The sequence below is a fragment of the Necator americanus genome, chromosome V, assembly GCF_031761385.1.
Source record: "Necator americanus strain Aroian chromosome V, whole genome shotgun sequence".
In the NCBI taxonomy this organism is placed as follows: Eukaryota; Metazoa; Nematoda; class Chromadorea; order Rhabditida; family Ancylostomatidae; genus Necator; species Necator americanus.
This window is the reverse complement of record NC_087375.1, coordinates 26,151,575-26,171,376: the sequence shown is the minus strand read 5'-3', so window position 1 is coordinate 26,171,376 and position 19,802 is coordinate 26,151,575. Positions and strand designations below refer to the sequence as shown.

At 41.0% G+C, this 19,802-nt stretch overlaps 8 protein-coding genes across 13 annotated transcripts; 6 read left to right on the top strand and 2 right to left on the bottom strand.

Annotated features, from left to right (window-relative positions):
* Nucleotides 1-1,120: 1,120 nt before the first annotated feature.
* On the bottom strand, nucleotides 1,121-7,637 carry RB195_015262 (uncharacterized protein; the record flags this gene model as incomplete). Of its 2 annotated transcripts, XM_064205886.1 has the most annotated exons (7): nucleotides 1,121-1,190; nucleotides 1,410-1,532; nucleotides 1,674-1,791; nucleotides 5,025-5,111; nucleotides 5,174-5,259; nucleotides 6,923-7,015; nucleotides 7,615-7,637. In XM_064205886.1, 7 exons carry the CDS (start codon nucleotides 7,635-7,637, stop codon nucleotides 1,121-1,123), a joined length of 600 nt encoding a protein of 199 aa, XP_064061767.1. The 2 variants fall into 2 exon arrangements, with proteins under 2 accessions (XP_064061767.1, XP_064061768.1); XM_064205887.1 differs by lacking the exon at nucleotides 7,615-7,637 and having other exon boundaries at nucleotides 6,923-6,987.
* A 162-nt stretch (nucleotides 7,638-7,799) lies between these two features.
* Nucleotides 7,800-8,699, top strand: RB195_015261 (uncharacterized protein; the record flags this gene model as incomplete). 2 transcript variants are annotated; one of them, XM_064205884.1, is made up of 1 exon in its annotated part: nucleotides 7,800-8,699. In XM_064205884.1, one exon carries the CDS (start codon nucleotides 7,800-7,802, stop codon nucleotides 8,697-8,699), a length of 900 nt encoding a protein of 299 aa, XP_064061765.1. The 2 variants fall into 2 exon arrangements, with proteins under 2 accessions (XP_064061765.1, XP_064061766.1); XM_064205885.1 differs by having other exon boundaries at nucleotides 7,872-8,699.
* Nucleotides 8,700-8,780: 81 nt separating this feature from the next.
* Nucleotides 8,781-9,055, top strand: RB195_015260 (uncharacterized protein; the record flags this gene model as incomplete). Its single annotated transcript, XM_064205883.1, has 2 exons — nucleotides 8,781-8,845; nucleotides 8,896-9,055. 2 exons carry the CDS (start codon nucleotides 8,781-8,783, stop codon nucleotides 9,053-9,055), a joined length of 225 nt encoding a protein of 74 aa, XP_064061764.1.
* Nucleotides 9,056-9,129: 74 nt separating this feature from the next.
* Nucleotides 9,130-10,056, top strand: RB195_015259 (uncharacterized protein; the record flags this gene model as incomplete). The annotated part of the gene is made up of 1 exon (XM_013445807.2): nucleotides 9,130-10,056. The coding sequence occupies one exon, from the start codon at nucleotides 9,130-9,132 to the stop codon at nucleotides 10,054-10,056; it is 927 nt and encodes a 308-aa protein (XP_013301261.2).
* A 54-nt stretch (nucleotides 10,057-10,110) lies between these two features.
* RB195_015257 (uncharacterized protein) lies at nucleotides 10,111-10,767 on the top strand (the record flags this gene model as incomplete). Its single annotated transcript, XM_064205881.1, has 1 exon — nucleotides 10,111-10,767. The coding sequence occupies one exon, from the start codon at nucleotides 10,111-10,113 to the stop codon at nucleotides 10,765-10,767; it is 657 nt and encodes a 218-aa protein (XP_064061762.1).
* On the top strand, nucleotides 10,257-10,514 carry RB195_015258 (uncharacterized protein; the record flags this gene model as incomplete). The annotated part of the gene is made up of 1 exon (XM_064205882.1): nucleotides 10,257-10,514. One exon carries the CDS (start codon nucleotides 10,257-10,259, stop codon nucleotides 10,512-10,514), a length of 258 nt encoding a protein of 85 aa, XP_064061763.1.
* RB195_015256 (uncharacterized protein) lies at nucleotides 10,681-12,577 on the bottom strand (the record flags this gene model as incomplete). Of its 2 annotated transcripts, XM_064205879.1 has the most annotated exons (7): nucleotides 10,681-10,741; nucleotides 10,807-10,919; nucleotides 10,978-11,074; nucleotides 11,161-11,282; nucleotides 11,793-11,861; nucleotides 12,220-12,301; nucleotides 12,453-12,577. In XM_064205879.1, 7 exons carry the CDS (start codon nucleotides 12,575-12,577, stop codon nucleotides 10,681-10,683), a joined length of 669 nt encoding a protein of 222 aa, XP_064061760.1. The 2 variants fall into 2 exon arrangements, with proteins under 2 accessions (XP_064061760.1, XP_064061761.1); XM_064205880.1 differs by lacking the exon at nucleotides 10,681-10,741 and having other exon boundaries at nucleotides 10,803-10,919.
* Nucleotides 12,578-13,233: 656 nt separating this feature from the next.
* On the top strand, nucleotides 13,234-18,141 carry RB195_015255 (uncharacterized protein; the record flags this gene model as incomplete). 3 transcript variants are annotated; one of them, XM_064205877.1, is made up of 18 exons in its annotated part: nucleotides 13,234-13,405; nucleotides 13,465-13,584; nucleotides 13,650-13,780; nucleotides 13,845-13,997; nucleotides 14,276-14,403; nucleotides 15,220-15,316; nucleotides 15,397-15,456; nucleotides 15,537-15,700; nucleotides 15,768-15,870; nucleotides 16,249-16,322; nucleotides 16,390-16,575; nucleotides 16,887-17,033; nucleotides 17,164-17,289; nucleotides 17,342-17,465; nucleotides 17,591-17,683; nucleotides 17,800-17,877; nucleotides 18,012-18,055; nucleotides 18,114-18,141. In XM_064205877.1, the coding sequence occupies 18 exons, from the start codon at nucleotides 13,234-13,236 to the stop codon at nucleotides 18,139-18,141; spliced, it is 2,028 nt and encodes a 675-aa protein (XP_064061757.1). The 3 variants fall into 3 exon arrangements, with proteins under 3 accessions (XP_064061757.1, XP_064061758.1, XP_064061759.1); XM_064205878.1 differs by lacking the exons at nucleotides 18,012-18,055; nucleotides 18,114-18,141 and adding an exon at nucleotides 17,946-18,011; XM_064205876.1 differs by lacking the exons at nucleotides 18,012-18,055; nucleotides 18,114-18,141 and having other exon boundaries at nucleotides 17,800-17,889.
* Nucleotides 18,142-19,802: the final 1,661 nt, after the last annotated feature.

The following is a 19,802-nucleotide window of genomic DNA, read 5'->3' as shown; positions in this document are numbered from 1 at the left end:
TCGACAATCTCCGGGTCCTCTCTTCTTGGAAGCTCGGCATTGTGGACTGGATTTAGGTTTTCTTATTGTCCCAACGGGGTTTTGGTGAAACTTTGCCCGTGGCCTGAAGTTTCGGCAACTTCGTCTTTGTCAAAAGCCTGGAAAATGTTCGAGGACTCTGATGCTTTTGCATATCTCATGTAACATCTCCTTTCTCCTTCCCAAACTTCGACATCGTTGTAAGTATACGTAAGTTGATCGACTAGCGGGGCTGGTGAACCATCATTCGTAGGTCACCCAAGACAAATGAGATCCAAATACAGCGCGGTATCCTTAGGTAACGGGGTATGGATAGTTGATAATTGACTAAAGGACAATCTTATAGCTCACAGAGAGCGAAACAAATGAATATCGGCACTTTTACTACAAATTCTCATCCGTAGATCTTCACCGCTAGTGAGATACAAAGTTCTTACGGCTGACGGGCAGCAGATAGATGGATAAGGGTGGAACATCACATTTTTCTGATCCCGGATGAAGAAAAAGCTCAGAGAATTTGAATAATAAAATATAACCTGTCTTGCTTTCAATTATTCACACTTCCAAAGATTTATTCATATTCTTCGTGTAAAGGCAAAAATTATACTGATGACAATAACTTTACATCTCAACAGCTCATCCATAGCAAGCAAAGATAAATAAACTATAAACAAAGTTGAATAAAGTACAACAAATCTTTTAAAAGCATCAGATCAATTAGCTAAGGCGCGACAGACATGTTAAGTGATAAATCTTCCCGACGTATTCATGGGGCAACATCAGAACTGCACACGTGTGGTCAGAAATCACAAAATGGACTTTCAATAGAAGGAGCACGACTAAGACATTCTGCAAGGCATATTCAAGGAGAGAAGCAAAAATGACCTGACATTTCATATTAAATGCTGTTGTTAAAATGAAGCCTAAAACAAAGTGAACTAAAGCTCTGACAGAAAACCCAAACAATCGAAACGAGAAATGTATACTTTGTAGAGTTAAAAAAAACGAAAGGAAATACTATGCTTTGCAATACTTCACTTCAGATCAATTTCCAATTCCATGAACTTCAAAATCCAGTACTTTGACAGAGATGAGAAGATAATTATACAGCAGTGAGTATATCGGAAAGCTTTGGAAACCTTTGAGAAACCGTGAAAAGATCCAAAGCAGCCCTAAAATCAGCTCTATTACAGTTCCGGATTTCTATTTCTTTACCAGTTTATGCTATATCATACTATTCTACTATCAGACTAAATAGAGAATTAGACGTAGAATAGTTCGCGAAATTTCTGAAATTACATTTCAACACCATCAATTAATAAGTGAGAGAAGGGCAACATTTCAAGAATCGGAGCGGGCGGCTGAGAATTGAACGTCGAACGGTTACTCACCTCATTTTCTTCTGCAAATAGGCCACATCTCTCACTGTTCTTCCTGGATTATGATCGTCCATAGGATCTCTGATAAAAACGGTGAAAAGATCGCTGATTGATCCTGATCCACCACGTCCATCCCTGAATCTTATCCAAAAAAGTGACAATTTTATTTTCACATATTTGTACAGATCCGACGATCAAATATGGGTAATTTATTCGTGCTGCAATCGGAGACGTCATCATCTGCGATTAGTAGAAAAAAGAAGAAAAATATCCAACCTCCACTTTATTGCTGCGTCACGAAGGCAAATATAACGAGACTTGAAATCAAATCTGCTATAGTAGTCGAGAAAAAGCATGAAGAGCTGCGCTACGTTCAGCGAATTCTTTTCTATTTCTGAAACACACATACAATACAAGGAAAACAAAAGGTTTTGAGGATAATCTAGTTTGAAGCATTAGTGGTGGTAAAATGCATCGGAGACGTCTTGGCCCAAGTAATTACACTTTCGTGCTTTTTCACATCGAGTGCGAGATTAATTTTCGGAAATTTGACCTCTGATAGAGTTTTTCACGTTTGACATGGCTCTCAGTCCTGGGAGTCATTACAGCCTTAGTGATTACATTGGCATTACAAGGAGAAAGGAACGAGAAAGTTTAGCAGGAAAAGATGCGCATGACCATGAATAAAAAAAAATGTTCAATAGATGATTAAGGAAAGCATACCACGAAACTGATGATGATGGGATTTCTCCACGAATAGGGGGGATAGTAGTGTATTACTCACAAGTATGCGCGTTATCCGCTAGTCTGAGCGCTCAATTCCCATCAGTAATTCAGCAAAAGACGTGTGAAATAGTCTTTTATGATCCCGTCCCTCCAACGATGCAACTTACTATAGGGATTAGGATGAGCGCAATCCACAACACGTCTACGATGTGTTATTATGCTGCTGGGACAGCTCCTTTGCTTATCAGAGTTACATTAATTGGATTGCCGGAGCTATGTAGAACCTGTTCTCGTTTTATAGCTTAAAACGTTGCATTGTTGAGAGGAAGGGAACACGCAATGGTTTTTCCCACGCCTCTTTCTAGACTATTGGGGAGAAGTGAGCGTGTGAACTACACCTCAACTTCTACTTTATGAGGAGGTGCAATCCCAACATCACCAATTTCGTGATACTCCGCCTTTAACGTTACCCTTGTTACTGTCGTTCACTTATTCTTTCACGACAAGGAAACCACAGGCGGAAAACTTGTGTGAAACTAGAATAAAATCCACGTTTTCAATGAATAGATACTCTAATAATAACAAGGCTTTATTTGTAAATTTATATATAATTATAACTCTAATAAAATAAATAATTCTAAGTAATCGCGGCACATATTATAGCAACAGGTCAAATAAATTCATAATATAACAATAATATAATATTAGCGATATTGCACGGGAGAATCAGTGAAGCAATCAGAGCTATTATTTCTGAGTTTGGTGCTAGACATAAGCAAGCTCTGGTCACGTTTCTAGATTACTTTTGCAACTACAAGTGACTTCAAAAAAAAAAAAAACAGAAAAAACGACACAACAGCATTGACTGATAAGAACATTGGTAGGAACATAAGAGTATTGATAGCCAGTTGGAGCACCTGCCTTATACCAGAGACTAAAATTCTGAGAGAATTATTCACGCATTTCTGGTTCCTATAATTACTTAGTCGTAACTCTAGAAAGTTACAGTTAAAGATAGGGGAAAGAAATGGGGAGAGAGCGAGTGAATAGAGGGCATCTATGAGAAGATTTCGTAGATGTCTTGCATTGTTTACCCACGGAAAAGAATTCTTCAATTTTTTTCTTTCAGGAAACATCATACTAACCTACTTAAAGGCATCACCCCACGAATCTGAGGTGGTGCAGATTTCAGGTGGAGTATTCGTATACGGGATGGGAGACTACGGAGAGGGAGGTGATTCCGACCATTTCCTTCTAATTGCCGTAAAAAACGGCCCGGAAGATGCGGCGCCGCACAAGACTGGCGCGCTCCAATCGAACCTCTTGTACAAAATGGTGCGCCAAAACGAATGAAACCGTATCTTCCGGGCCGTTTTTTACGGCAATTAGAAAGAAATGGTCGGAATCACCTCCCTCTCCGTAGTCTCCCATCCCGTATACGAATACTCCACCGGAAATCCGTACCACTCCAGATTCGTGGGGTGATGCCTTTAAGCGTACTCTAATTGCAAGAATTCGAAAGCGTTGACATGTAAGGGCTCCCTAAAATGAATAGAATTTTAACAAAAGTTTGGTAAAAACGCAAATAAAACTGCAACAAAACGCAATAGTAAATAACATGCTATAGATGGGACGATGAATTTCACGCTGCAAACTGTTTATGAGACACAATGTGAAGATTTGAAACTGGATAACACTAATATACAATTAGATGTATTTTGGAACTTCAACATGTAAATGTCTGTTAGAAAGTTAGATATCATATATTTGCGACGATGAATTTGGAAACAACGAAAAACAAGCGTCTGAATGAAATTTACATCAAATACTTTTACGACACTTTTTTTCACGCTTCTTCTTCCTCCACGTAAAAAAGTGGAGGAAAAAAGAAAAGAAAACTTGTTTAGAACACTAGATTCTTCGTGTACGTTCCAAAATTCAACTTATCAAATATATTCATAGAATCGTACGTTGCCACGATGTCACCCGATTTTTTTTAAATGATCACTTGAATTGCATTGCAGTACGTTTCCGGTATTATCGCATTCTAATGATAACGAAAGATCTGCGAGCTGGAAGAACAGTTACTGCAGAGAGATCTTGAGAAAAAAAAACATTGCAACCGAGTAATATTTGTAATGAGTTAAACTACATCAAACAAGGGGTTCTGTCAGGCATTGTAGGAGTCCGCAGACAAACATCTGTGGATAATTGAATTTGAGAAGTTCGAAATGGCACTCATATTGACAAATGGAACCAAATTGTGCGACAAAGAACTAGCTCATTTCAACCTCTTAAAAAAAGTTCTTAAAAAATAGTAAACCACAAGGTAAACAAGACAGTTTCAATAATTTAAAAAAATACACAGTATGCAGAACCACTATGCTGACAAATGACTGCCAAAATGAGACGCATCAGGAACAAGCACAATCCCTGTTAGTTATCTTTCGTGAACTGGGAGGATTGAAATCAAATCAACTTGGACACTCCAATAATACAGTTTCATGAAGACTTTCTATTCATTTTAACGTTCTAGGCTCCTCGAATGTATTTGAAAGATTACTTCGGAATGTTCGAATAATCACATGTATCGCTGTGTATCGACATACATAGAATCGCAAGAGTTAAATACCCCGGATAAACTCAGACTTTAATTATCATACTTTATGATTTAAAACTCCCCCTACTATTCAGAGCATATCTTTGATCTTCAGATACTTTGTTAATACAGAACATTGAAAACTACTGAGCAAGCGATAATCAAATAATAACAATAAGCATAATAAGAGATAAAAGTTGCAGCTACTAATTAGATCAAAGAAGATGTTGAAGACAAGAGCTCCTAAAAGCTGACTGTGATCTGCACAGTTTTCATCATGCAGAACAGCAGATGTAACTAACCTTTATGTTCACGATAGAACATATCGTCATCGAAATCCAGTGAAAGAGGGAAACGAACCGTACCGTTAATATTACGCGCATACCTCTCTGAAAGTACATAAAAATGAAAAGAGAGAACTATGCTGGAAGTTAGAGCGACGTTCACCGACCCGGAAACAACTTCTGCAAGTTTGGCAGGATAGGTGGACGGACTCCGCATTGCAAAAAATGGACAACTAGTAAAACAATTGCGTAACTGTAAAGGAAAAGGTGAAAATGCTCAAAAATAGACTATTTTTATTTAAGAAATCCTAATAAAGATGAGGAAGCAAAATGATAAGTTCTCAGCATCAATATTCTTGCGTTCTGTTTTCGCAGAAAGAGAACAACCCAAAGAACAACATGTACGAACTTTCGAGGCTGTCATTGTTATGGAAATCATCGCCGCATAGGAACAGACCGAGATAATTGTTTGAAAATGAGACCACTGTCTGGTACAAGAACAGCTGGAGAGACATAATTGGAGTCCAGGCCAGCCTTTCGAAATTTACTGTTATTTAAGCACAGGATACGAACTTCAAAGAGTTACCGGTGCCTAGGAGCGTCGTCAATGGTAAATTTGGCGTTTGGAGCTGCTCACAAACAAAAACATGGAAAACAATGTAGATAACTATAGATCGTGGTCACCATCGGTTGGCGAGAAGAGACAAGGTGAAAATCGTCAGAGAATTAGGGGTGTGCGAGAAGAAAATGAGCAGAAGAGATCCCTTCACAACAATCAGAAGATATTTTCGAATTTCGACAACGAGACAGAGTTGGTCTAAAAACCAGCAGCTTTGGTGGCTTCTCTCGAAATTTTAGCAACTTTCAAGATACTGATATAAGATAGCAAGCAGATGGAGATACTTGAACTTGCGTTCCTTCTGAATCAGACGTATTTTTAAAATGTTATTTGATATGAGCGGCCGCGTATACGAGTCCAAATGTTCCTTGCTCGCGGTGGCTCTTCTTATATTACTAAATGCATATTGCTCTTATTATATTACTTAACTGGGTACTTGAATATACGCTCTGCGCATGTGAGACCTACGTACCTTCCTTAGTTATATGACGGAAGTTACCTGGATCTTACAAAAAAAGTATTGTTGTCTAGTACACTCCCAAACCCAACCTAAATAGGTCCAATATTGAGGGGTAGTGTGGAATCTCTGTCAACAACTCCCCATTTCGTAGTATTGGACAATAGGACATTGATGATATGAGGTACTCGGGTCACTTGGTGTCGACAGACAGTCTACGCGGGACGCCATATCTCTCAGGATATGGAACAGTGACGAATGGATAGATTCTGTGCGAGCTCTTGTTGCAGGTCAAAAAGGTTGTGCAGAGCTGTCTTCAAGTACAACATGTTTCAGCGAAGACCTCAACCGCGTTAGGCAATAATATGTCTGTAAAACGACGTAAGGGACGTCCTTCGAATTTTCCAACGAAGCACCTTGCAACGCCACCTTTGCATATGTGGCGGTTCTCTCACCAGTCAATTTATTGGTTTTATTTCAGCAGGGTGCTAGAGAAACCTCGCTCGCTCGCTGACGTGGCACGGTGCAGTGCAGGGGTGGCGCGTTACGAGGTGTCTCGTCGGGAAATTCGAACTTGGAGTCCGCTTCCCACGTCGTTATGCAGAACTTTTAGAGGGAATTGCGCGTGAACACGTTCATATTCGTAATCTACGGATTTAATCCTATCTTTTCGTTGAGAGACAGCATCAACCCCGTGGTATGCTGCCTTTATCTCTGTGAAAGAATTGGTCCGCAAAAAGCTACAGAACCGTATTCCAATTTTTTTGGATCCGATGTAGAAGGGACGATTACTTTTACTGAAACGGTTAAAATGAAAAGAATAAAAGGGTATTTGATTACCTGTTAAATCCACCAAGCTTCGGGCTCTTCACCTCATTACGACCTGCCCAATCTTTTACTAGCATGCATAAAGGAGCAAACCTGCTATCCCACCTTAAAGCAATGAGTTTTGAACTATCAAATACACTGTAGAAAAAATTGGATATCTATATAAGAATCATAACTGTATAGCACAATTGCTCAACTTTGCACCGAACCATTAGGTTAGAGAGTAGCTTGCGAGCGTTTTCTTCAAAGTCAGAAATGCACAAAAAAAATGAAGAAGGAGAAGAAGCATACCGCCTTCCGTTTGCCTTTGAGGTTCAAAAGTAGAAATTCGTACTTCCAAAACCGACCATACATATGCCGACCAGCTGTTAAGGGTGATAGAAAATTCTTTAAAAATTTTTTCAGAAAATTGACTACCACAATTTTACCACTAGTATACTCGCCAATGCTGGTATCTTTATCATTTACTGCCTATTCACTTTGAAAAAATAGAGGAACGATCACGACATACTCCTAACTGCAATACATATTGTATTGCGATGCCCTTTTTCTCAAGCAGCAAACGGTAAATAACGGAACTTCATTATTGAATGAGGTAATAATTTGCTTGGAATAACGTGACAAAATGCTGCTGCAAATGCTACCTCACGCCTCAAAGCGGCGCAGCGGTGGCCCTGGCCGTCGGGCAGCTATGGTGGCGAGACTTCGCCTCGGCAGGTTCAACCATGCCAGAAAGGTGTCCGGCTAGTAGCCTGGTCCTTGGGCCAAGGCTACAGGCTAGCTAAGTGAGGGGGTAGTACGACGATTCCGGTGCCAGGCTGATAGCTTGCTAGTGCGACAAGCCGAGCGAGGACAACACCCCCGTCGCGTCATACTGCTAATGTCTAATATGTGTTCTTCAGAAGCTAGGGCGTACCCCAGAAGCGACGCGCATTGTCCTCGCCCGGACAATGTGGCAAATATGCGAGAGCTACCGGCTAGAGGAAGGAGCCGGCCAAGGAAGTTAGTCCGCCATCGCCAGCAACATCCACTGCACTTGGCAACACTTAACGTTGGGACGCTTACTGGAAGAAGTCGTGAACTGACAGACAGTCTCAGAAAACGCCGCGTTGACATATGTTGTGTACAAGAGACTCGATGGGAAGGCTCCAAGTCAAGGGAATTAGGCAATGGCTACAAGCTCATCTACCATGGCACATCAAATCGCAATGGCGTTGGTACCATATTGAACGAGTCGTTTAGAAATAGCGTCACAGCGGTGGATCGACTATCGGATCGCTTGATGGCTGTAAAAGTAGAAACAGGAGAAGTGGAATTGCGAGTCGTCTCTGCTTATGCGCCACGGATGGGCTGTAGTGAAGAAGAGAAGGCGTGCTTTTGGGAAGATCTGGAGCAGTACGTCCAACCTCTGGAAGGCGAAGAAGTACTTCTAATCCTAGGAGACTTCAACGGACATGCCGGTTCTCGGAAAGAAGGGTTCGAGAGTAGTCATGGTGGATACGGTTTTGGAGCTCGCAACGACGACGGGTTGCGAATCCTGGAGTATGTTGTTGACTTGATCATTGCTAACACGCAGCATCGGAAAAGAAAATCGCATTTGATCACATACACCAGCGGCGGTCGTGAAACACACACAGATTTGTGGACGTTACGCCGACTTGTGCAGGATTCAAAAGTCATCCCTGCAGACCACGTCGCTGCCCAACACCATCTGCTCATTATGGACTTGAAAATCTCCCGTCCAAGGAAGAGACATCCAAGAACTGAAACAAAACGCATCAAATGGTAGAATTTGAAGGATCGAAAGGAGGTATTTTTTGCGTCCGTAGCTCCATCTGCATTTCCCCACCCTACTCGTAGTGTGGAGGAAATGTGGTCATCTACTTCCAGCGTTATACGCTTGACCGCGGAGACCTCTGGGAAAGACGACCCTAGGTAAGCCCAAAGTAAAAAAGGCTACGTGGTTTTGGAACGAGGCAGTTCAGGCGATCGAGGGTCCGTGTGGCAATTCGTGAGAAGAAGTCCAAGTATAAGCTCTGGTGGAGGACACGTCAGCTTGAAGATCGAGATGCTTACCTAGCGGCGAAGAGGGAGGCTAAGAAAGCAGTCTCCAAGGCGAAGTCGGACCGCTACAAGGCTGTGTAGGACATGCTTGATACCAGAGAAAGCGAGCGGGCTTGTATCGTCTAGTCACAGCGCGACATCACTCAACGTTGGATATGGAACACACCAAGATCGTTAAGGGAGCTGATGGAGCCGTTCTGCGCAGCTCTGGTCAGATCCTGGAGAGGTGGCGAGAGTACTACAATCACTTGTGTAACGAAGAATTCTGTCATCCTCCGATCCCAACTGTTCCCAGCATCGAGCGTCCTGTTCTACCAATTACTGCCGTCGAAATCAGTGCTGCCCTCGCAAAAATGAAGTCGAGCAAGGCAACCGGTCCTGATGACATACTTGTTGATGTCTGGAAGCTGCTAGGAGATCGAGGGTCCGTGTGGCTCGCAACTCTATTTATCAAGATCGTTGCAGAAGGACGGACTCCAGACGTCTGGCAAACTTTCGTGACCGTGCCTGTCTGGAAAGGGAAAGGAGACATTGCTGACTGCACTTCGTACAGGCCTATACGACTGCTGTGCCATACGATGAAGGTTTTTGAGCGTGTCCTAGAGGCTCGTCTGAGGAAAATTGTCAGCGTTTCACTCAACCAGTGCGGTTTTGTGAAGAACTGCAGCATTATAGATGCTATCTATGCTGTCCGTATCCTTCTGGAGAAACATCGAGAGAAGAACCGCAGTGTGCATCTTGCTTTTCTCGATCTCGAGAAAGCTTTCGACCGTGTCCCACATGAGCTGTTATGGATGTCCATGAGGTCGCATAGAGTACCAGAAGAATATATGCGGTGGACAGAGCTGCTTTATGCGAAGCCTACCAGCGCTGTCCGATGTGCTGCTGGAACAAGCAGGCCATTCTCTGTACAAGTAGGGGTTCACCAGGGTTCATCCCTCTCACCCCTGCTGTTCATACTGTGCATGGATACGATAACGAAGGAAATCCAGAAGCAGCATCCGTGGACTCTACTCTTTGCCGATGATGTCATGCTCGCGTCGGAGTCTCGAGGTGATCTTCAGAAACAAGTACAGTCTTGAAAGGATCGGCTGCAGAAATATGGATTGCGCCTCAATACATCAAAAACTGAGTACATGGAGCGCGGACCAAGGATAGAGGATGGTTCAATTCGTGTCGATGGCACCGAATTAAACAAGGTGAACTGTTTCAAGTACCTTGGATCCAAAGTGACTTCCACAAGCGACATTGATCAAGAAGATCGAGCACGTGTTAATGCGGCATGGATGAAATGGAAAATGGCAACAGGCGTACTGTGCGACAAGAAAGTCCCCGTTCGAATGAAGTCGAAGATCTACAGGACGGTTGTGCGTCCTGTTGCCCTTTACGGATGCGAGTGCTGGCCGACGACGAAAGCCTTGGAAAGAGTGCTGCACGCTATGGAGATGCGGATGTTAAGGTGGACGATAGATGTAACGCTAAGAGAGAAAGTATCCAACGACACTGTGCGCTCCATCTTCGGCGTCGTCCCGATAACTGAGAAGATGAAGGAGGCCCGACTGAGATGGTTCGGTCACGTCTTGCGGCGAGAGGAAGATTCTGTTGTCAAAACCGCACTGAAGCTCGACGTTTCAGGAGTGAGGCCGCGTGGGAGGCCAAAGATTCGCTGGTTAGACCGTATGAAGCTGGATATGATAGATGCGCGTTTATGTGCGGTTAATGCAATGGATAGAACCAAATGGAAGACAAGAAGCAGAAAGCCGCAACCTGCAACAACGCGGGACAAACGCTAGGAAGAAGAAGAAGAACGTGACAAAATGCGGAAGACTTACGAAACGAATCCTCGAATGAGGTAGCTGTTTTGAATTCCCGAGACAAATGATTCGGTACAGGAGCTAAGATCAACTTCTAAGCCTGATTTGCATTTGATTCGTAGAACGGGCACCTAAAATAAAACAAAATCATCGGCAAAACTAGAATAAGCGCCGATGCACAAAAATTACCTTCGCCTCAACATAGTCAAGGTGGTCAATCTCGCTCATGATTGAGGGATCAGTAAGCAAGAAGTGCCGAATCCACTGCAAAATATGGAAGGCAGCTCTAAAATGAAGGAAACACTCTCTCAAAGGAAGAAAAAAGCTCTTCTTAGGTTGTTCTATGCAACAAATAACAATATAAACGCCTACTCAGATTCACTTGGAAAAGACTGACGTGCATCCGGACACCAGAAAGCAATATCGAGGTCACTCCCTTTTGAAGCTAAGCGGGTCATAGTCGAGCCGGAGGGGAACAATTTGAAACGCCAATCCTTCGGAAAAGAACATAATTCTCAATCCTAGTCATAAGAGAAACAGAAACAACTGATTAGCATAAACAATTCCCACATCTGAAGCGGTTAAGGCGCAGAAGAACTACACAGACGGAGGAAAGGTACTAACGGCATCACCCTACGAATCTGAGGTGGTACAGATTTCAGGTGAATTATTCGTATACGGGATCGTAGATTATGGAGAAGGGGGTGATTCCGTCTATTTCTTCCTAATTGCTGTAGAAAACGGTCCGCAAGATGCGGCGCGCGCACAAGGCTGGCGCGCTCCAATCGGACCCTTTGTAGAAAATAGCGCGCCGCAACGCTCGAAGCCGCATCTTCTAGATAGTTTTTTTACGGCAATTAGGAAGAGATAGACGGAATCAGAGAGAGAGATTGCGTTCTGTAAATCATTTCGTGTGTTTTTTATTGCCTTTCCAGATCTGGGAGTTATCAGGCAGAATGTATAAGGAAGATAAATGAGAAAAAAATAATCAAACTAAGCGGTACCTTTCGTTTCCGAATGACCCGTTCTATAGCCTCCATAAAGGACATCTTTGCCAAGAACTCTTCCCGTGTCTGAAAGTTGGAGGTACAGGATGAAATCCGAATTAAAAGGAAAAGTTTGAGAAAAAAAGAGGATAGCAGGAATAAAACAGTGTTGAGATAACGCTAACTAACTAATTCACCTCGAACGTATAGATCATTCCTGCCCTAAGAGGACCTTCTTAAAGCAATAAAACTCCACCCAAAACCAAAGGAACTCAACAGAAACCTATGTCAGATGATTTTCATTAAATGTAGAATTCTGAGCTATCATCTCACGGACTGCAGTCTCAAAACCCAAAATTCCAAAAAAAAAAAAAAAAAAGCCAGAAAAATGGATAGGAAAATTAGGAACTAAAAAGAAGTCAATGCAAATAGGAAGACAGTTCACCTCAAGATTATCCGCGTAGTACCTATAGATATCTTCTGAAAGACGATCCAACATTCTAGCGTAGTTGGCGTTGTTGAAAAACCTTAAATTAACACATGTATAACCATTCGAACCATTTAACGGGCAGCGAAACAAAAGCTCAAAATCTAAGATTTAAGAGGCAGAAACTAGATAATTGAAGTCAATTCTAAACGGCGTAATAATTGTACAATGTATCCTCGTGACCGTCTCACTTCGAGAAATCCTTCGTGCTCCGTTCGATGAATTTCTCATTCGGCTCCACGAAGTATTTCATGTGACCTTCACTTTCTTGTCGTTCCCTTGCAGCATCCTCCTCCAAATCACTATCCTGGATCATGCCTGGGGTTGCTTCGGACAGACTAACGATTATGGATCGCGGCAGACACTTTGAATGTTCTTTCTAGACGTCTAGTAAACTGCAGCGGTGTTAATTACGTACAAGTACACTCATTTTGGATTCTCTCTGTATTTTGTTGCTGTGTTGTTTTATCCGTACTAAATTTATACTTAAATTTCCTTCAAGCAGTACATTTCTTCTGAATTACGAGGATATATAATAAGTGGTCTACAGAGCAGTTACCTTTGCGCCTATATGCCTTCCTTTGTGGGGTTTCATGCACTCTAATATTCGAATGTCCCGTGGTTATGATTTTTCCAAATATTCGCAGCTGCGTATAAATTTTATTCCAGCATTTTGTTTTATTTGACCAACTAGCGTGGTTGGATGTTTGTTCAATTTTTTGCTTGGTACAAAGTCAACCCTCCGCCATTGTTCTTGAAATAAGGAGGTAGTATTTGGGTGTCTCGTGGAAGAGCAAACAAATAATGGTAGAGTAGTGGGCAGAAGTGTTTTATAATGCAGTTTGGTCATTGTGTTGGTTTTCGAATTGTCGTGGCCTTGATGACCGTCTGGCGTGTCCCTGATAATAAGGATAATAAGATAATAAGGATAATGAGGATAATAAGGCTGATAGTGAAGTGTTTAGTGAACAGATGGATAAAAAGAAGGATCGACATTTAAGAAAGATGAAGAAGAAAATCAATGAGCTTTTTCTTATGGGCAGTATCTCGGAAGAAGAAGCCCATGTAATTGATTTGGCAGAATCGAATATGGCAGCACGTTCGTCATGTTCTACGGATTCGGCAGAACCAACTGTTAACAATGGTTGGTTTTCTTTTGTTTGGATGAGTATTTTGGAATCAGGGCTTTATTTGCTTGACTAGGTCTCGATTCTTCAATGAAGATCTCACGTAAACTCGCAGCGGCTCGTTATCAGCGGCAGCCAGGCCCTCAGCTATCCCTCAATCTAGAACGATTGGGTGGTGCTTATATGTCGAATGCCGGTGCGTTGCAATTTTAAGCAAAAGAAAAAGACAAATTCTATGAACTTCTTTTCATATTTTTTCAGAAGTCAGAGAGTTGATTCAATACTCCGTTATTGGTCCAGTAGTGAACAAACCGAAATGGGCTCACTTTCGTCCGTGGAAAAGCACATCGCAGACAATCCTCATTCGAATAAACTGTCCAGACGATTATATAGCAAGTATTTACTCTTTCTTCTATGTTTTCATTTCTCTTTCATTTGTTTAAAACTTTACTTCAGGAAAACAATGAGTTTTCATTCTCATTTATCGACAATTTCTTTGACAAGCGTTGGATTCGTATGGATTCTGCGGTCGGCGACCGTGAAACGTTTTGGAATCACATAATGCAGGTTCCTGTAAGCTTCCAGGAGCAGATTCGCGAGCGTGTGTTGGTTGGTCTTGGAATCGTAGTTTTCTCGTTCTTACCTCATACCTTTTTCCCTCTTTTTCGTAGGATTTGTGAGATCTCTCGAAATTGTTCTGGTGATCTTTAGGCACCATCCTATTATTTTGTTGCAAATCTTGCAGCTTTTTGTTCGTGTTGTGGGAGTGATTTATTCAATTCTTTTTTGTTTGAAGCTCAAAATCATCATTTTGCAACCATAATATTCCAAAGTTGACGTTTTAGTCTCTCATCGTTAGAGTTAACATTCAAAAAAAAAAAATGCAGAAAATGGATCCATTGGAAGGGCTTGCGAGAGGCCAAGAAATGAGAACCGAAATGTTGCTTACAACAGCAGAGATGGTGGACAATAATTATCCGTTTCCTGATGGAGTTCATATCGCCACTAAAGAAAGGTGATGTTTTGTTCCCTTCATTGTTCGCAGTTTTCACAGTCTTGGAAGAATTTGTGTCGGTTACTTTACTTCAATGTGAATTGAATTTAATTTAACTGGAGTATGCTGTGTTTCTTCTTCCCAAATGATGGTGGCATTGAAACAAAGAGGAAACTTTGTAATTGAGAATAATTAGGCGGAAGAAATTTTGTGGCGGTCGAAGGTGGCAATGGTTTCTGCAGTTTTCTTGTTAATTTTAGGAAAAAGTTATAGTTTATCACTTACGTGCAGCCCTAAGAAAATATTGTAAGAACTGCATATCATTAGTCTGGTGCATCTCGAAGCTTTAATGAATCTAAGACACATGGTTTCATTTATTGACCTTTTTAATAAAGGCATTACCTGCGGGTAGAGGGGTGAGGAATTTAGTGCACAGTTGTATCTCCCTATGAAGACTAAATTCTTCTTATTTTTCTTGTTACAGTGGTATATGTTGCAGTGACGAGTAGGATTTTGCGATAGTTGTGTCTAGCTTTCGACTTTCTGTTTGGGGAAAATAAAAATTAAGCTGACAGAAATATGACTTTTTTAAAATAGTTCTATCACCTATTGTGGATAGCATGAAATTAAAGCCTTTCTTTAATCATAAAGTTGTATAAAATGCCGTAAACATTGCATTAAGTGTTGTAACCAATGTTATATGGCAACTTGTATATGTATATGTACTTGGCGCGATAATTCTATTTGATCTCATTACATTCTCGTTTTCGCTGGCTTTCCACTCTCGTCATTAAACTTTACATCCGACAACTAGGCAACACATTGTCTCCTATTTAGATACGCTCCTGTAACAAAGGATTCCCCTATTTTTGCTCTGGATTGTGAGATGTGTGTGACCTCAGTGTCCGAACATGAGCTGACACGGATATCCCTGGTAAATTCTGTGCCTGCTATACTTCAACTTCGCTAAAAAAGTCTTCTTTAATGAATGATCTCGATGACTTACATTTCCAGATTAGAGAGGATGGAAGCGTTGTTCTCGATACGTTGGTAAAGCCGAAGAACGAAATCACGGTGAGAGAATAGGACCAATAGGCTGCTTGTGATAAAGGAAAAGGGAAGGTGTGTGTGTGTGTGAAAGCCCATTTGTTCAGGATTATTTGACGAAATTCTCTGGAATAACACCAAAGTTGATGGAACCGGTCACAACAACATTGGAAGACGTACAAGCAGCGATTTGTGCTGTTCTCCCACCTGATGCAATTTTGTGCGGACATTCGTTGGAATTCGATCTGCGCGCTATGCAGATGGCGCATCCGTAAGTTTCTCATACTTTTTTTGCGTGCAGCCCTCTTAATCAAGCGTATGAATCATTGTTGTTTCAGGTACTGCATCGATATTAGTCTTATATACAACCTTTCGGGCACTGGGAGAATAAAAACAAGTTTGAAGAATTTGATGTCTCTGTTTTTTGATGAGGATATTCAGGTATATAGTGACCAATTCTATTCTTTCCTAGCACATCATGTCTTAGAGCATTACATAGTAGTTCCGAACAGGGCAATATAAGTCATGCAGTTGTAGATCACTGTAAATGCCGGATATATCTATTATTTTTTTAATCACATGATGATTTTTCGAAGTCCTAACCATGCGGTTCCCATACAGAGTTCTTTCTTTTCTCCCAAAAGTCTTGTTTTTTTTTCCCCGCGGTAATAGAGATGACTGACAAATCGCAGTCTCCTTGTAAAATTTTTGAGACAATTTATTTCACTCTATGGATCTTCCTTCAAACTTAGTTTTGTATGACTGGTTAACATCTTTGGGAAGTCCATTCATCGAAAATCTATACCTTTTCATTTGTAGAACTCACATGGACATTGTTCGGTAGAGGATGCGTGGTCGGCCATGCGACTACTTAAAATGAAACTTGAAAATGGGTAAAATTTCCCTTCTTTATAACATCATGTCATATTCCGAATTGGGAAGTGCGAGTTGCTTCTTCAGACTAGTTTATGGGAATTGTCGATATGGTTGGCATTACGACAATTTCATGAAGGAAAAACACGCCCAAGATGCACAGAAGGAATTCCATTCCTTCCGAGGTGAAGCTGAAATTGTTTGTGGGACAACAGATCTTTCCCCGCCAGAGGATTTTGAGCCGGCCGCTAAGAGGTCTCGCGTGCAATCAAGGTATGTATCCTCTCATACGTAGTTTTCTGGACTGTATTAGGGTGTAAACGACATGAAACTCAGTGCGGTTGCGTGAGCGGCTGCGCTCCAAGCCTGACAGCAGGGAAAGCGGTTGAAATGAAGGTGAGACCAACAGGAACTGCAACGAAGAATGGTGCTAGCAAATTCTAACAGCTACATACTGCCGCTCTGCTTCGAGCGCAATTCCTTGGGCAACTGGACCGTGCTCCATATCGTTTTTGTCCTAGTGCATTTCATTTGGTAGTTCATGAGCTAAGACGACTCAGATTCTCCTTGAAAGAGAATTGCAGAGAAAGAAGGATATGTGGTTGTGGTGAAACTATTGGTGTTGATTGTATTCTCGAGGATTGTCAGTGTCATGCATCACCTCCTCCGGAATGCCTCAAATGCTTGGTCAGAAATGCGGTCCCTTTTTCTGAAGGGGATTTTGATTGGAGGTATGTACGTTAACATCGCATGCAAGTAGGATATAATTTATTATACTGAGAAATAAGTGTTTTGTTGTGTTGTTTTTGATTTGTTAACTGAACGTGAAGGAAGAAAATATTGAATAAAATCGAATTCTAGCAAAGCACTTCGTGCTGAGTACTGCAGCTCGTTCCGACCACTTTCTTACTACCTTGTTGACTCGAAGAAGACCGTAATGTGTGGATTCGCCGACGTCAGAGAATTAAACATTCAGAAGAACAAAGTGTAAGTATTTTCATTGTCTTATAAGTAGATGAGTCTAAAAGATTTCTTACAGGTTCACCCTCCGGAGACCAACTTCGTTCAATTCAATTTCTGACTATGTTGACGAAGTTAGCTGCGATTTACTGGAATATGGGCTAGCCTTGGTTGAAATAGATTACATGAGAAGACAAGAGGAGGTTAGTTTAGGATGTTTCTTAGTGCTGTTTGCAAATAGTTTTGCATGTTTTATATGCGAAGCAACAAAAACTGTAGTTTTCTCAATTTTTGTTTTCTTTACATGCATATGGAACAATATTTGCAGTACTCCTCCGAGGAAGACGAAGAGGGTGAAGTTTGCGATGGCCGCTGGCGAATGCAACGTGCAGTTCATGAACTTGATGGACATATTGAAAGGGTTCGTTAGTGTTCTATCGTAGTTGTTCAACCAGTAATAGTATGTTCACATTTCTATGGAGAATGCTGTGAATAATGTTATTCGAGATTTAAGTTTAAGCACTTCTTGTCTTACAGGTCGTACGTGCAGCTGCTCGCTATAGTCTTGTTATGGTGGTTATGGCTAGTGAGAAATCTTCTGTGTGCTACCTCAAAGTGAAGCCCTAAACAGAGTTTTGGAATTGGTGTTTCTATTCATCTAGATCTGTTATTGTTTTGTTTAGCTGTACAGTCAGCAAATATCTGTTGATCTTCTTTTCGTACGGGTACCTTCAGGCCACAGTTTTTAGAAAGGGCCACCTGTCTCTTCTTGCAGTTCTTCATTGAAGGCGAGGTCCAAGCTTACTTCTTTTGCCACGTATTCATTCCTATCTGAAAAGCAGTTATTTTAGTATTAAGTGCACGGTACTATATCGATAGTCATGCAGAACCTTGGTTTACAACACTGTCCTTGGATCAAACATTTAAGTTACATTCAAAAGTTATAACAGTCCAAACTTTTGCAACATACATAATTAGCGAATAATAATTTACCTCTGATTTTCTTGCTGTTTATTTCGTAGAACTCACTTAACTCTCAAGTAGGGAGCTTATCACATGTGGTAATCTTGGAACTCAGCGAGAAACTCTTTTTTCGATCGAACGTGGCTTTCTCAGCCTTTTTCTCAAGCTTGAGCTACTTTCTTTTCTATGTTTCTTAATATCCGCTAGGAATGGTAGAGCAATGCATGTGAACCTGCAGTCTATTTAAATCTGTCATTCACTTATTTGATGCCGTCCTGACATGTCGTCGTAGGTCGTAGGCGTTTAAATGTTAAAACTGTTTGAAACCCAAAATTGAACCCAATTACTGTAATGGGGCTTCACTGGTGTTGTATGCGACCTTGTATTGCCCCTTCTAGAAGCAATTTGATAATTTATGTATGACGTAACTTATAGTAGGGCCTTATACTAATAATTCCTCAGATTTTTTCATAATATATTTAAGGGGATTAGTTGATTCTTGAAGATGTTGAAAACGCAAGAAAGTATTTGTAGGTAGTTATTAAGACAAACGTGTCAAGTGTTGAGCTACGAGGATGAGTTTACCACAATTGCTTTGTTTTTATGGATGTACGTAGGCATGAGTGTACATCTTGAATAGTTGTGGAAAAGTGGTGACAACATCGCACATATGGGAACTGGCTTATGTTTCCAAAGTCTGTCTACATTGAAGAAACGAGATTTCCTTTACTATTTAGGTAATTTTTCTCTCGAGAAGTGTAGAGTTGTGTTCTACATTACTATAGATAAGAAGACAACAGGCTCGTAATTTGTTTTCATGGAGAAAGAAGAATTTATACAAAAATTATCATGAATTCGTAGACTGCACGGATCGTACAACTCTAACAATATGCACAGGTTGTTGCGTTGCTTCTTTCCCTTCAAAATCATACTTCATCTCTTCTTTCTACTTCAGAGAATTATGATTAAATTATGATTGCATTTAGATTATGAACTAGTATGTGCAAGTGTTCTAGGTTATACTGAAATCTACCAGCATTTGTCTGTGACTGTTAAGAAGGATTTTTTTTATATGCGCATATTGTTCATGTTATGTTTAACTCATTATTGTTCCTCATTTCTTCCAAACCATTCAAATTGTTCATTGTTCCAAATTCTATTCACTATAAAAGTTGTTGAATCAATCATTGTTTTCTGTACTTTGCACTTGGTGATCTAACTTACCACTCTGAACGCTGATATCAGACGTTGATACTTCCTGTGGTACTTGCTTCGCCCGCCTTAATTAATCAGTAACAATTTAAATTACGAGCACTTTCCTTAAATTTCTGTCGCAGAAGCCACATTGTTTTGTTAACAGCAACGCTTTTTTCGTCATTAATGTTGCATTGATGAAAGGAGTCGGTTTTTCTCATTTTCTTGGCAGAAGTGCCAGCAGCACATTGAAAATATTCGAACATGACTTCACATCTGTGGTCTAGTCACCATCAAATTTTAGAGGCCTCACTCTAAGCACTGTGTTCTCTTTTTCTTCAACAACTAACGTGAAATCTATACCTTATCCATTTTGTGTTAGC